The sequence below is a fragment of the Coccomyxa subellipsoidea genome (genome assembly GCF_000258705.1).
Source record: "Coccomyxa subellipsoidea C-169, whole genome shotgun sequence".
Classification (NCBI taxonomy): domain Eukaryota; kingdom Viridiplantae; phylum Chlorophyta; class Trebouxiophyceae; family Coccomyxaceae; genus Coccomyxa; species Coccomyxa subellipsoidea.
Window position 1 is genome coordinate 2024817 of NW_005178038.1, and position 14647 is coordinate 2039463.

The 14647-nt window shown below is 52.3% G+C and overlaps 2 protein-coding genes across 2 annotated transcripts; one reads left to right on the forward strand and one right to left on the reverse strand.

Annotated features, from left to right (window-relative positions):
- Positions 1-1566: 1566 nt before the first annotated feature.
- On the forward strand, positions 1567-12276 carry COCSUDRAFT_62196 (Fasciclin-domain-containing protein; the record flags this gene model as incomplete). The annotated part of the gene is made up of 24 exons (XM_005649273.1): positions 1567-1599; positions 1753-1994; positions 2243-2315; positions 2461-2658; positions 3173-3381; positions 3678-3825; positions 4145-4324; positions 4608-4711; positions 5699-5774; positions 5973-6128; positions 6243-6338; positions 6502-6624; positions 7052-7169; positions 7730-7875; positions 7965-8111; positions 8389-8532; positions 8988-9200; positions 9544-9663; positions 9893-9971; positions 10347-10616; positions 10875-11023; positions 11320-11463; positions 11625-11723; positions 12043-12276. 24 exons carry the CDS (start codon positions 1567-1569, stop codon positions 12274-12276), a joined length of 3501 nt encoding a protein of 1166 aa, XP_005649330.1.
- Positions 12277-12895: 619 nt separating this feature from the next.
- On the reverse strand, positions 12896-14087 carry COCSUDRAFT_62197 (S-adenosyl-L-methionine-dependent methyltransferase; the record flags this gene model as incomplete). The annotated part of the gene is made up of 5 exons (XM_005649274.1): positions 12896-13105; positions 13235-13309; positions 13417-13575; positions 13777-13835; positions 13961-14087. 5 exons carry the CDS (start codon positions 14085-14087, stop codon positions 12896-12898), a joined length of 630 nt encoding a protein of 209 aa, XP_005649331.1.
- Positions 14088-14647: the final 560 nt, after the last annotated feature.

Consider the following 14647-nt stretch of genomic DNA (forward strand, 5'->3'; position numbering starts at 1 on the left):
ACCTGAAGGGAAGTAGATCATGCCTTTGATCTGGCTGACAGTTTGGGACTTGCACCGCTTCGAAGTCACACTCAAGCAAACCAAATATGTGGTGAGCATTGTTTTTAAAGAAGAGTATCTTCACAGTATCTTCAGATGGCAAACCTGGTGCGTCCGTTCCTAAAATTCCTTTCGAAATTTAATGGTGGACCTGCGATATATGAAAAGGAGAAGAAGCTACGTCCGATCGCAACAACAAATATCAAATTAGCTGCCTTTGAACAAGTTCTTTGCAAACGATTCCCCTTGAACGATTTGATCACTGAAATTTATCTAGGCCGTGATTGCTTCGAGAGGCGCTGGGACGTCGCCCTTGGATCTCGGATTCAAGCTCCCAGAGAAACAAGAACATTCGTTGGGTCATAGCAACGCAGTAATTCAATTTGCGTTGTTCATCTTTGATCTACGCTCATTGGACGACCTAAATGTCCTTTGATCGCCATGCAAGCCCATGCAAATCTGTCTTGCGGCGTTGCAATTTGCCCGAATCGTGTCAGTATTTGCATCGAAACATGCAAACAGAACTCACTTACAGGAGAAAAGCTTTTCCTTCTAGAAACGCAAGAAAAATGTAGAATGAATTTTCAAGAAGCACCGCTCATCATGTCCGAGAGTTAGTGGGTGAGCTGGTCACAAGGTCCTACTAGTTTGCAAATGGTGCCGAGCACCACGTCTCCTGCTTTCCTACAGCGGCATGCTTGCTTCAATCTCAATTTCAAGAAGTCACATAATGCCAGCAGGAGACCTTGCTCTACTGATTCACGAGTGAGTTTAAATACCTCCCACCCAGGGGCTCAGCTTGCCACACTAAGAGATCCCCGAGCAGATGCAGCCAATGAAGACCTTTCGTCAATTATGGAAAACCATAGGATCAAAGCCAACAGTCTCGAGGGCCTGCTCGAGCATCGTTGGAGGAGGTGAGGTTTCTGTACCTGTGCATCGTACCGGATCTGAGAGGCAAAGGAGTGGGTCCTGATGTGTTGCTCATACGCTGACCAGTCAACAAACATATTAGACGAGCCATTTATTACCTTGTGTGAATCTAAATTCCAGTGATATAAGGAAGCTGATACTGACGTGCTCCTGTGCCTGCAGCGGTGCTGCGCTCTTTGAAATGCATATCCAGAGGAAGTTGGCTGGAGAGTACTGCAGCATACGAGAAGTGCAACCTCAGAAGGTTGCTGAATTCTGCTCAGTGCGTCCGGGCATTTCCACTCCATCATGCTACCCACATGCATACACCCTTCCAGGACGCAAATGGTGTACAGAGCAGGAAAGATCATGTTTTAAACCAATAATTGACATTGTTATGCATTGCAGGTATCGACCTCTGCAGATCCCTCCTTGGCCAGCCCATCTGCCGCCAGCCTAGCCCAAACCCGTCGCAGAGAGCTGCTCGAGCAGTTGAGGCACCGTTATAGCGTTGCTCAGGATGGGCTGATGGAGGTAGATCATACTGAACAGAGCGCCCACACAGACCTGGATAGGAGGAGATATTCCCGCAGGATCAGGAGGCAGCAGGCAGACATGGCAGCCGCTGTAGCTGGTGCACTCGTTGGGGTGAGCTCTCGCCAAGTTGTGGACATCAGCCTAATTGTCATCACCTCCAAACTCTATTTCTGGCCGCACACGTTAGTGTTGTCCCTGCTCAGAATCAGAAACCAATAATCTGAGTGAGTCTGAATCACCTCTTGAGAGAGTTTTGTGTTGCAGGTGGAGCCGAAGGCTGTGGTGGAAGCAGCTCAGGCAAAGTTGCTGGAGGAGAGGCGAGCGACAGGAGCGGCAGCTTCGTTCAGGGGAGCTGGATTGCGGCTAAGGCAGTGGGATACACTTAGCGAGCACTTTAATTTGGCAGACACGAATTTGCTGCGCCAGCCCCGGGTCATGCGTTCGGTGAATGAGGCGCTGCTCTGTAAGGAGTGCAAGCGACCTGGGCATGGGGATCTGCTGACAAGGTGAGACCAGATAGGAATGTGAATGCAGACGGTTTCCATTTGGGCGGTTGAGTGTGAGAGCCTGAGAATGCTTACAATGGCTCACTTGAAACACGTACATCTGCAGATGGTCTCTTTCACTGCCAGTCAGAGTTACGAAAAGCTAGGTGGCGTGACCCATTATGAGGCGCAATCTGTTCTGCTCTAGATCATCTGCCTGCTCTTTGTGGTGGGTGTGATTTTTCATGGACGTGCCGTTTTGTGTGCAGGGAGGAAGAGGTTGAGTTGATTGGTGCAATGCGGTCCGGCCAGAGGCTACAGATGTTTTTGGCGGCCTGGCAGGTGAGTCATGCCCATCACCCTCAATCCACCTCAGCAGTTGTACATCTCTCCATAATCTGCACAGGACTTCATCTTGTGAAGAATTTGCATGATTTGGATCTCATTGCTTCCTTGACTGAGCATATCAGTGTGTCTGTGCGAACAGAGGGCAACAGGGCGGCCCCCGGTGCATGAGGAAATATCTGCGCGTGGATTTCTGGGGTCATCCGAGAACGTGGGTGAGGTACTGCATGCAGCGGGTGATGCTCAGAGCCAGCTGATCATCTGCAACGTCAGGCTGGTACACAAAATAGCCCAGCAGTACCGGAGTCCACAGGTCATTGATTATGAAGACCTCTTCCAGGTACACCTGGCTTTCAAGCAACCTTCAGTCTGGCCACTTCCCCATCGTGCGAGATTGTTCCTGAAACAGCACCTGGAGAGTTGTTGAGCAGCCAGCAGTGTGCATGGAAGGGTGGAATGGTGAACACTGATAGAAGTGAACAGTCGTTGTGTTGCATTGGCATTGTTTCAGACCTTTTGACACCTACATGCCCCCTGCAACCTGATGGTTCCCAAATTGATCCTTATGGCATTGTAGCAGATAAGTACCCAATGGGGACAAGGTCCTGGTGTCAAAAGGCGATGCAAGGACCAAGCCCATACATATATACGTCACAGGCCTTACGAGGGGTAGCGACTAGCGAATTGTCCCGAGTTAGTGATATTTTGGTGCAGCGACATTGTCCCAAATTTCTCGAGTTGACAGGTTCGATAGCACTGAATTGTAGCTTAGTGTCCTACGCTGATGTGCAGCGGAATGATTTTATGCTCCCTGCAAAGCTCTTGCTGATTTGGCATATAATCTATCTGCACAGGCGGGGCTGGAGGGCCTGCAGGACGGCCTGCGGCGGTACGAGCCGGCGCGCGGCAGCCGCTTAGGCACCTGCCTCTATTTCTCCATCCGCAACACCGTCGTGCGTGAATACCGGCGCCAGAACCGCGTCGTGATCATTCCCGACTCCACCCAGGCCGAGCTGGCCGCCCTCCAGAGCGCGCTAACCGCCTTCACCGACATGCACCAAAGGTGGGCCGACTCCGTCGCACTTTCAAGCCCTTCAGTACCACAGTCTGTATCTATATGAGTTTGTCGAGCCATATATTATAGGCACTTATGTCATTTGCCAGGGGTCAACACAGTGATCATTGGGTGTGGCAGGCTTGGGGCTTAGTTGCTGCTCCCTTATGTCCTTGTCACTGACTGCGCCCAGGTACTGAGGTCCTTGAAACACTGCTCTGTCACACACTTTGCTTAAAGCAGCCAAATGGGAAGCTTTGCTGCATTGGCAGGGTTATCCATGTGACAGGTGTGGTATGTTGCAGGCAGCCGACATTCGAGGAGCTGGGCACGGCGAGCGGCTTCACCACGCGCGAGCTGCACCGGCTGCTGCGGCTACACGCGACGCGCGAGGTCTTCTCGGGAGCGCTTTGCACCGCCGCCTATCCCAGATCCGGCAGGGAGGCCCCACAGGTCTGCGCCCAAAACATACACCAAACTGTAATGCATGTGTTTGCTTGTCGCATTGATCACTCTGTCGCGTTGGTCTGTCACCCAGTGGTGATGTGAGGGTGACTCTGACACCCTACAATTTGCAGCGCGATGCGGCATCTGAACTGTTCAATAGATGTTGAAATCCCTTGATCAAACATGGTGATCTCTGGCCTGAAATTGCCATGCACCCTGGCCGCTGTACGGCAAAGCTCAGACGATGCCCATTCTGTAAACTTGATTATTTCTTTGATTATGCTGGCAATGGAACTGCCTGTAATGGAGAGGTGGCCTGCTGCAGGAGACATGGGGCGACACTTTGGAGGGTGCAGTGGAGGAGCAGGTGCACTCAGAGAGGGCGGCTGGGCTGCTGGAGCTGCAGCAGCACATGGACACAGCCATCCGCAGTCTTCCAGACAAGGAGCAGACCGTGCTGAGGTCCTTCTACGGCCTCGACGGGCGGCCGAAAAACCAGAAAGAGGTGCTGTTATGCCCTTCATGCACTACTTACTCAGTACAGCTTCACGAAGTGCCATGAACACTGTTACCTAGGATCTCTACGCTTTAATCTGGAAAGGCAGTTTGGTACGTACCTGAAGGTGCTCTTTCCTAAGGAGCCAACATCAGTAGGCTGCACAGAAGCAAATATTTCGCAGAGTGCCTGGCCTCAGAAGCTCAAGTGAAAGTCAGAGACCAAGCTTCGTTGCTGTATTGGCTCTTGATGTGACAGAGCGTTTGATGAGGAGTGTGCGGTTGTCATGCAGATTGGAGAGATAATGAGCACTAGCGAGCAGTATGTGAGTCAGCTACTGAACAAAGCGCGCATGAGGCTGCGGAAGCAGCGCGCACAGACACTGCTGGCGTACTTGTGAGAGCGACGCATATTCTTTGCGCAACCAGAAAGTGCACACACAATGAGGAGAGCAGAGAGCGTGAGACTTGCTGAAAAGTAGAAGAGAGTTTGCCATGAGCAGTGGCTGTACTGCCAGCAGGTAGCAGAGGGTGTGGTGCACCCATGGGATGGCAACTTAATTGATTGCATTTCGCAAGAAGACGTTGCAGAGATGTGAGACATTGCCTGAGGCGTTATTGTTGAGATAATGCTGCAAATTGCAGCGCTTCATACAGAAATGGTATCAAGAAATATTTTCTCTGTGTGGTATTGATGCCAGATAGCTGAGAGCCAACTGCTATGAAGTGGGTGAGTTGAGAGATGTGAGATAGTTAAATTGGTGTACACCACATTCATTCTTTCTGAGTTGACGATGCAAAATTATCGTCTTGAATTCGCGGCTCTGGTGTATGCCAAGCTTATGTGAACCCTTCAAAAAATCATTGTTTGATGGCAGCTTTGCACACCATTGTTAGCATGTGATGCTGCTTTGCTTGTAAAGATTGAAAACAAAACCACTGGGACTCTAACCGTCCAAGGAATTTGCTGAGAAATTTGAAGAAGGGAGTTGATGAAATTAGTTCGACGAGCCGAGGGACAGCTGTTTTCAGACAACACCCCACGACTTGCACAATTGGGCTTGCAGCGACCAGTGAATGGAAGATAAATAACTGTGCTGTGCTTATCTTTGGTTGAACGTAGTTGTTGAGTGTGGTAGTGGACAGAGGGAGCTGAAGTGCTTTGGCCCTGCCGGGCACATTTAGCGATATGATGGGGATGCAAAGTTGCAGGAAGGTGCTGTGGCTGGCAGGATGCACACTTCTTCTTTCAGGTAGGATGAGAGTAAAATAGTGTTGTCACTGACTTGTCCAGAAAAGTGTGTCGGGAGACCTAGCGCTATCGGAGCCATGCCGTCCTGAAGCTGACCTGATTTCGCACGGTGGTTTCAGGGCTGGCTGTCAGAGGGCAGGATTGCGTGACGCCGTATCAGTCAGCAGCAAGGAATTCAGAGCTCACATACGTGGCCCAGGCAATGGAGGTTTGCTTCGGCCTTCCCAAGATGCCCATCGAGATCCCCTCGACCTTGCGAAAACAATAGCAAACCACTATTCAAAGCGTTGATCAAGCCTTTTCCTATCTTGTACTTATACTTTCATTGTCTCCTTGCAAACTTTGTTCCTCAACAGCACCGAGTGCCCAGACGCAGCAACGATTATGGCTTGACGTTGCATTGCAGAGGACCGGCCTGGTGACCGCGTTCAACAGCTCAGACTTGGTGGCGACTATCTTCCTGCCCAAGAACATTGCCTTCGAGAATCTTTTGACAAGCATCGGCATGACGGTGGACCAGGCGTTCAACAACGCGGGAGCCTTCACTCCTTTCCTTGGACAGGTACACTTGCCGATTCACAGCACTATGACCTGCTAGATCCTGCACAACGCAAATACTTAACTTACACGAGCTTCAGGCATATTGCAGTCGAGTTCAATTCTTGCTGTTCTGCAGATCCTGGAGTACCACGTGGTGCCCAACGTGGTCCTGTTTGCCGAGAACTTCACCAGTGGCCAAGTCCTGCCGACGGTCATCCAAGACACCTTGACGGTAGGGGCCCAATACACGCGCATTCCCAAGCATCGCATGTCCTGTAGGATCTAACATTCTTTCATGAAGCGCTCTTTCTGACTTGGATATCCTGCGGCCTTGTCAAACCAGTAATCAGTGCAAATGCTGACCGTGACTGGTGTCCTGATATGCTTATGCGCAGGTGAACTTGGACCCCTTGACCATCACTCCCAGTGGCGGGGGCAAGGCGGCTGTGACATTCACAGACTTCATCGCCTGCAAGTCCATTGAGCACGTCCTGGACACCGTCCTGCTGCCCCAGTCGGTACGCTCAATCTCACCAAGGCCCCTGAAACAAAGAAGAGAAACAGCGGCCAGTCTGAATAATAAAGGGATGCCAGCATCAGATAACACTTGTGAGAGCTCACTCAACTGAGCCTTTCTTCCTGTTTCTTGTGTACATGACGCCGCTCCCTGCAATCAATGACATCAGCACATCTGCTCAAGATTTTGTGGCTGCAATGGACCTCAGACTGATTGGATTGTGGCAGACCCGCTCATCGTAGCTTGGAGCTGCAAAATGCCTTTTATTGTCTGCCTCGCTGCACACCTGCTCAGATAAATTGTTGCTGCAGTGAAGTTCAGACTGGTTCTGTTTGGCTCGCTGACGCCTGCTCTCACAACCTTGTGGCAAGAGGCAGAGATTGTGGCTGCAAAGGAGCTCATGCTGACTGCTTTGTGCATGCGTGCAGATTGTGCAACAATACACTGCCAGCATGAACGGAGGCGGCGCCGCCGCAGCTGCACCTTTGGTCATGGCAACTTCCGGAGCTGATGTCCTCGCCCAAGCCATTGCCACAGCACCAGTCGGTGCGAATCCTCCTTCTACCCTTACTGCATGGGCAAATTCATGGCGCTTGCAGGGCAGGACTTGACATGGCCTCGTGAAAGGTCCAGGGGTTTGCAGACATATGCGCTGATGTGCCTCTGGGCAATCCCACAGACTTGACCATTTCCTGTGGAATATTTATTGTGTCGGCAAGTCGGATGTCCTGACCAGCAGTCCATTCCAGAGCCCAGAAGTGTTTGAACAACCCAGGAGGATCGCCCTTGGGATGTCGAGTCCTGCTCATCTAAAGAGCATGAGGTGTTGTTACATTCAATAGTAATGGCATTTCTACCAGCTTGTCTCAGCACTTCTGAAGGCCACTTAGCATCAGCTATCCCCACGTAAAGGAACAGGGGCTGCTTCGAATCCAGCAGTGGCCAATACCTCTTTCCCGTTTTTCTTGTTTTCCATTTGCCCACTACAAATGCCACCGGATCAACCCACATGCAATCTAGGAGATGGTTCCCTCATTGCAGGCAAAGTGACAGTGAACACACATATATTGGCATTCGTCTGAGGTTTTCTAAATTCGGTGGCGCAGTGGCACCTCTTGTGCCCGTGGCGCTTCCAGTCGTGCCAGTGGCTCAGGTTCCTGCAGCTTCCATCATCGATGCGGCTGAGGCGACAAAGACACAGGCAAGCCGCTCGCACACCTCGCTGCAAAAGTTGATCTCCTTGCTTGAGCATGTGGCAGTTTATACCTGCAGCTCGTCTGTTTACGCACCCTGGCACAAACAGCTTACAATAATGATTGTGATGTCTGAGTGTATCTGCAGGCTGCCGACAAGGTGGCGTCCGAGCTGCAGGCGCTGAAGCCGGTGGCAGTTCCCAGCCCCCCGCCTGTAATCGCCCCTGGACCGATCGAGCCTGTGCCTGTCTCTGGAGCCCTGCCCGTCTCTGGTGTCACAACGGCACCCCCTCCCGTGCGCTCCTCAGTTTCTTAAATTCGCTTGCCTACCCCTGCAGAAAAACAGACCGTAGCATGCCTGGAGGGCTCAGCCTGATGCTTTGGCAACATGGGCTTCTCAAGCTCACCAGCATGCGAAGGGCCTGCCGCATGCAAATTGGAGCTACTGAGGAGTTGCGCAGACACCAATCACCTATGTCCATATATAAACTCAGGATATTGTTTTGATTTTGAGTTCTTTTGATTTTGAGTTCCAATTCAAGTTGGCTCATCCGTCATATTCTGTCCTGCAGCCGGCGGTGATCGAGCTGCCAAAGAAGGAGGCGCTGCTGCTGGGCCTCAAGGACAAGATCAGCTCCAAGTTAATTGGCGCGCCGCCACCGCCCCTGGCCGTCTCCGGTGCCCCCACCGCCGTCTCTGGCACTCCCCTCACCCCGGTGAGCAGCCCTGGCTACAAAACTGGTGCAACTGGCACGGCTGCTTCGGCTGCAGGTGCACGAGTAAATGTCATGATTCAAGTCTACTCTTCTTTGCCCCTTCTTTGTCTGGGTATGCAGTGAATGACCTTATTGAGGAGCCGTCGTTTCGCGTCGCCAGAGAGTCAGTGACCTGCCGTGTGAAGCTTGAGCACCAATAGAAGTGTGACACCCAATCTATATCATGTCAGATGAAGTGACACAAAATCAGCCACATTTCCGCACTCAAGATTGTAAATCCGCCAGCCGTCTTCATAAGCACCATGTCTCTGTGTACCTGCATGCCGTCTCAACCAGCACTCAAAAGGTCACGATTTCATGAGCCCATTCGGCAAGGTCACATTAGGGGTAGTTGAACTAGTAGTTCAATTATACCTAGTCACTTGCAAATTCACATGGCGCCGTGCTGTGTGCAGGTGCCAGCGCTGCCCGCGGCCGGCCCAGTGACAGCGCTGGAGCTGCCCAAGGTGGATGTTCCTCTGCCGCTGCCCAAGAAGAAGGAGATCCTGCCGCCTGTGGGTCTCGATGTGCCCCTGTACAAATTCAAGCTGCCAGACATCAAGGCTGAGCTGCTCGCCCTGGGCAAGGACGCCCTCTCCAAGCTGGGCCTCGACAAACTCATCGCTGCGGTGCGCTTATTCATCCCCAAATACCCATTTACTCCCTTTTGTTGCCTAGCATGAAAGAAGGCTACCTGCCTGGGAGGCATGAGCCTCCAGAAACTTCATGTGACCTGTTATGCACAGGGACATTGCGCATGTGAAGAACGTCCCTGCTGTCACCTGCTTTGTTTGAGGCTTGTAAGTATTGTTGGACGCTTGTTCCAGGCCACAGGGCCAGGTGCATTGAAGAAACCTCGCAGTATATGTCCACTGCACCTCTTGGGGTTGGGATAAGGACGGACAAACACATCAATATGTGACAGTATGGAGGAACGGGTGAGCTGAAGTGACGGTTTGTGTGTCTGCGCAGCAGACGCCGCCCCCTCCAATGCCGGTGGCCGTCTCTGGAGCGCCGATCACTCCAGTGGCCGCCACTCCTGTGGTGCCGGACCTGTCCGCTTTGCTGCCCGTCAAGAAGGACATTCCAATTGTGAGTTCCCTTTTGTCCATGGTTCCTCTCCTGTGCAACCATGCGCTTGTAATGCCCAAAAGAGTGCATGCATGCATGCATGCTTTCAGTGCATGCAAGGTTGCTGCTGTATGTTTTGGTGCACCTCGACACTTTGAATATGAGAGCAGACAGCTGCATGCAGAGCTGTCTACTTTCCTTTATTTTGGTGGTTAAATTCGACTAAGAGCTGGCTGGTTTTGTGCTGCAGCTGGACAGCCTCAAGAACCAGCTGCTGCCGCAGTCGCCTCCTCCCCCTGCAGTGCCCACAGCCGTCTCTGGCGCACCAGGTACAAATCTCCAATCTCTTGCCTTGTAAGAGATTAGAGAGCGACACAAGATGCGCAACTCAGTTCCAATGGCTGCTCTCCCTTGGACTCTATGACTTCCTTCCAGGGGCCCGGGTGTCATCCTCAGAGCGCCTTACTTTTGTCACGATGCCTCAAGGCACTTTTTCAGAAGTGCCTGGTTCCCTGGACTTGCAAGGCTTTGTCAGGGCATCCTGCAAATGGTCCCGAGTATGTCCTCAGGACGAGGGTGTGGTCCAGTCACACACTCAAGATATCCTCAGGAAGGTCCTTTTGCAGAGCCCATTTTCTTCATTCTTCCCCGTGCCCGTGCTGCAAGTTAGTAAGTGCTGAGGTGGGCCGGGGTTGCGCACGCAGTGACCCCGGCCGCTGCATCGCCAACCCCTGCAATCCTACTGCCCACCTTGGTGCCCCTTAAGAAGGACGAGAAGTTGCTGACAGCTGCCCTGGCAGCTTCCCCCAAGGCGGAAGCTTCCAAGGAGGAGGCAGCCGCCGCCCCGCTGGTTATCAAGCTGCCAGAGTTCGCGGGGGGCACCAACCTGCCTGACATTGTGGCTGGCAATACTTACAGCCCCCCAGACGGTTACTACTCTGCCTCAGCCAGCGCTGATGCTTCAGCCCAAGCTGGTCAGCACCTATCTTTCTAATGCTTCTCTCAGTTCGCCCTTCATTTCCTTGGCCTGGATCTGCCCTCCTCTTTCCCATGTCTTGCCGGCCCTGGATTGCAGCGCTTTCAAATTGAGCGCTGCACCAGCCAGCAGAGGCGAGAGCGTCGCACAGTCTGGCCCAGAGAGGGCAGGAGATAAAGCTGAGGGCTGCAGAAATCCTCTTTCAATTGATAGTTTTTACTCGCATGGGTGAACAGCTGTCGTATCTGCCGTGCAGGCACCGTGACGGCTGCGTCCGGCCCGGAGCCCCAGGGGGTGATCGTAGTGGGTGACGACATCGCCTACAATGTCAGCACCACATGCTCCACTGTGCCAGCTGTCGCCCAGATGGTGCCCAGCATGGCCGACTTCCTGGCAGCCCTCCAGGTGTCCACTTTTCGAATGCCTCCAGAATACTGATCTCTCACAAGCCTTGACTGTTGTTGAGTGCCCCTGAGTATTTTACAGCAATGCAGTAGAGTAGTGTGTGTGTGCAGTATCTTCCAGCTGAAGAAGGGTCTTCTTTATTATTCTGGGTCAGTGAGGTGGACAGCTGTGGAATGATTTGAGAATGCAGCAATTGCTGTGGGATTGGGGCTGGAGGCTTGAGGCAGTTACATTCCTTTGCTTGCATGGGCAAGTTCGTGGAATGGGTGGGGTGACAACTGTGTTCTCATGCGCAGGCCACTGGTCTGGACATGGCACTCAACAACGACACTGCGATGATGACCGTCTTTGTGCCGGTCAACGCTGCCTTCGATGTGCTCGCGGTACAGACAAACCAGACATTGGGCGCGATCCTGGCCCAGACAGACATGCTCAAGCAGGTGTGGCAGCCTTCCTTTTCACTCTCCCTCTCTCACTCTCTCTCTCTTATTCTTGCTCTGATGAGGCCACAGGCCATGACAAGGCATTGGTAGTACTGCCAAGCCGTGATGTCGTAAGAGAGTAAGGCCCAGAGTTATTAATGTGGTTATGTAACGTGCAGGTGCTGGAGTACCACGTGGTGCCAGGTGTCAGCGCGCTGGCAGCTAACCTGTCCGACGGCGAGATGCTGCAGACGGCCCTGCCCAACCAGACCATCAAAGTCAGCTTCTCCCCATTCTTTGCTCCCTCAAAAGTGAAATATAATGTCTCTTTGAACGCAGCATGCTGCTAATGGTTGTATGGCTTGACTGTGCAGCTCCTTCCAGACACTGCCATGCAACACTCCACTTGGACGCATTTTTAAGGTCCTGTGTGCACGCTTCTGAATGATTGCTTTTCTGTGCACAGGCCGTGTCTCGTGCTGCGTCTCCGTAGTGGCAAGCCTTCGGGCCCATTCTAAGAATCTAAACCAGCGCCTGTCTTCATGGGCATGACTAATGCCGCATGACTGATGTCTGGCTTTGCATGCGGTGACTCAGGTGCAGGCGGGCGCGAATGGCGTGAAGCTGCTGGGAGGAAACGGCGTTGTGGCCAACGTCATCTACCCGGACGTGGTTGCCTGCAACGCCATCATCCACGTCATCGACGCCGTGCTGGCCCCGGTTCCCGCCGCCCTGCCGCCCATGCTGCCGGCTGCCGCCGCTGCCGCGACGATGGCGGCTGCAATGGGCCCTCAGCCCATGCCCGTGCCTGCTGCTGGCGGCAGGCACTAAGCCCTGTAAGAAATCCACATCACGCAACATGTTTGGGTTGCTACCAATGTGCCCATAATTCTCCACTAGTATGCAGGCAGGGATCTCGTTCTCGAGCAAGTTTCGCATGCGTGGGTGGATGCATGGAAATAATTGAATTAAAGGAATGGCGATTTGACCGTGCATGGGCAAGTAGGACAACCCAGCTTTAGGCAACGCACTGCGATGCAAGTCCAGCTATTTGTGTTCATGCAGCAGAGAAGGGCAAATCTGAATAAGTTTGGAAGGAGACATGTGAAAAGCATGCACTTATTTTGTCCCAGTAGTGAACAGGCTTTCTGTTAAAATTTAAAATTTCATGCACATGTATTCTTGTGACCCTGAGCGTGCCTGCACATTCTGCATGTTTGCTCTTATACATAACACAAGCGGACTGTGGCCGTGCAAGTACCGTGCTTGGCTGGATGCCAAAAGAAATGCCAGAATGGTGTGTCACATGCTCACTGCATGATATGTCTTGATTTGATCATTTGAATTTCATGGAGGACAATGCCTGTAAATACTTCTTGAAGCTTGATCGGTCCTTTTGATGCCATTCTCGACCCGGAAGGATACTTCATGAAACCACACATGTGTACACTTACAAGGGCAGACTCTCAAGATCTGACCGTTCCCAGCCAACAGCAAGCACACAGAACTCGCCGTCTGACATGCTGCCGGGAGTTTCCGGCTTCACTACAAGCAGCTCGCGCAAGTGCATGCCAGCCTCTTTCGCTATTTTCTTGAACCGCTCCAGTGGCTCATCAAAGTCTTCCAGTCTAGGTATCCTCGTCTTTGGATCAAGCACGATCTGCACATCACATTGCTTTCTAGCACGGCGCTGAAGAGAAGCAACACATATTCAGCAAGAGCACCCCTTAAACAGCATTGCGGTCTGGCTTTTGTGCAACCTGCAAGACTGTGATGTGCTCCTACTCACCGAGCGTCGTGTCTGATGAGCCATCAGAAAGACACCACGCGGATCCAGCAGGAGCTTTAAGACCTCCACAAAATCCTGCAGCAAGCACATTACATTATTGCGTCTTGCAGGTGACATCTCAAGGAGTGAGCGATTGAGCACCTGCAGGTGTTCCTGACTGAAAGCGTTGGAAAGATCCTTACTTTAACAATGGTGCTGGCATAGAGGAGGTCAGCTCCCAGCAGCAGATCAAAGCGGCCAAAGTCAGGGTCACCCCTCCAGCGCTTCCAATCTATCTGCTGCACTCTGCCGCGGCCTGACAGGCCATTCGCGTCCAGATTCTGCTGCAGCACATCCAGAACCTGCACACCAACCCCTCTTTAATCCATGACAGTCAACATTACACCTTCAGCGCTGCCTTGCTGCCTGGATGTTTCTTTGATGCTGAGCAAGCCGAATAGACCCAGTATGGGTGGAGCAAAGCAGGCGTCTTGGCACTTGCAGGGAAAGGTGGGCTGCCTGATGAGGTAGCATCTCAATTTCATTGGAGAACCAGGGACAACCTGAGGATCGTAGTCAGACAGCGTCAAGGAAGCCTCACCTAGGAGGGCTGCCAGCAGGCCTGGGAGGCCAACACCTGTGGAAATCAGGATATAATATGCACGACCAAGGCATGTCTGACTAGCTTCAATAAGCGCCACAAGCAGGGTGTTTGCAGACAGAGTGTTGCCAAGGATCATGGCAAACCTGCGCCGAGCTCTAGAACTGATGTGGCGATTTTTGCAAAGGCGGGATGATCTGTCAGGAATCGACAGAGAATACCACTGGCCGGCCAGATGTCCAGGCCTATGTCATCTACCAGATTCTCTGGCATAGGTGCCCCTGACCAAACAGAGCGCAGCCATGTTAATCATGACTTACATTATTTAATGGCTATCACAGCAAGCAAATGCTGCCGGCAATCAATGGCCGATCAATAGGCGTGCAGTCCAATTGACACAGCAGAGCTTTGATTGATCTGACTTGTCAAAGTACCTTGTGATGAGGAGGAGTCATCCTGAGTTGTCCAGCACTTTTGTGGTTCTTCCCCTGGCCTTCGACATATATACTGCAGGGTCACAGCTCCAAAAGTAGTGCTTGCGTCGAGCAGCATCGGAGCCATATGTACACAGGCCACCGACACGTCCTCAGGATCATGAATTGATGGTAGTTGGCGACAAAATCTTCGATCTGATATCCTACTGTGCCAGTCTTTCTGATCTCTTCCCTCGTGGTCAAAGCACTGATCCGGAACTCGCGAGTTCCGTCAAGCCGTGTAATGACGTCACAGGTGGCCAAAATTGGCAAGGCCGTTGCTCGAAGTCCCGAAAGTTGCGGTCCTGGCCAGGGGAATCAGCAGCAACACGGATACTTCTGATCGTGATTTAATCAAAG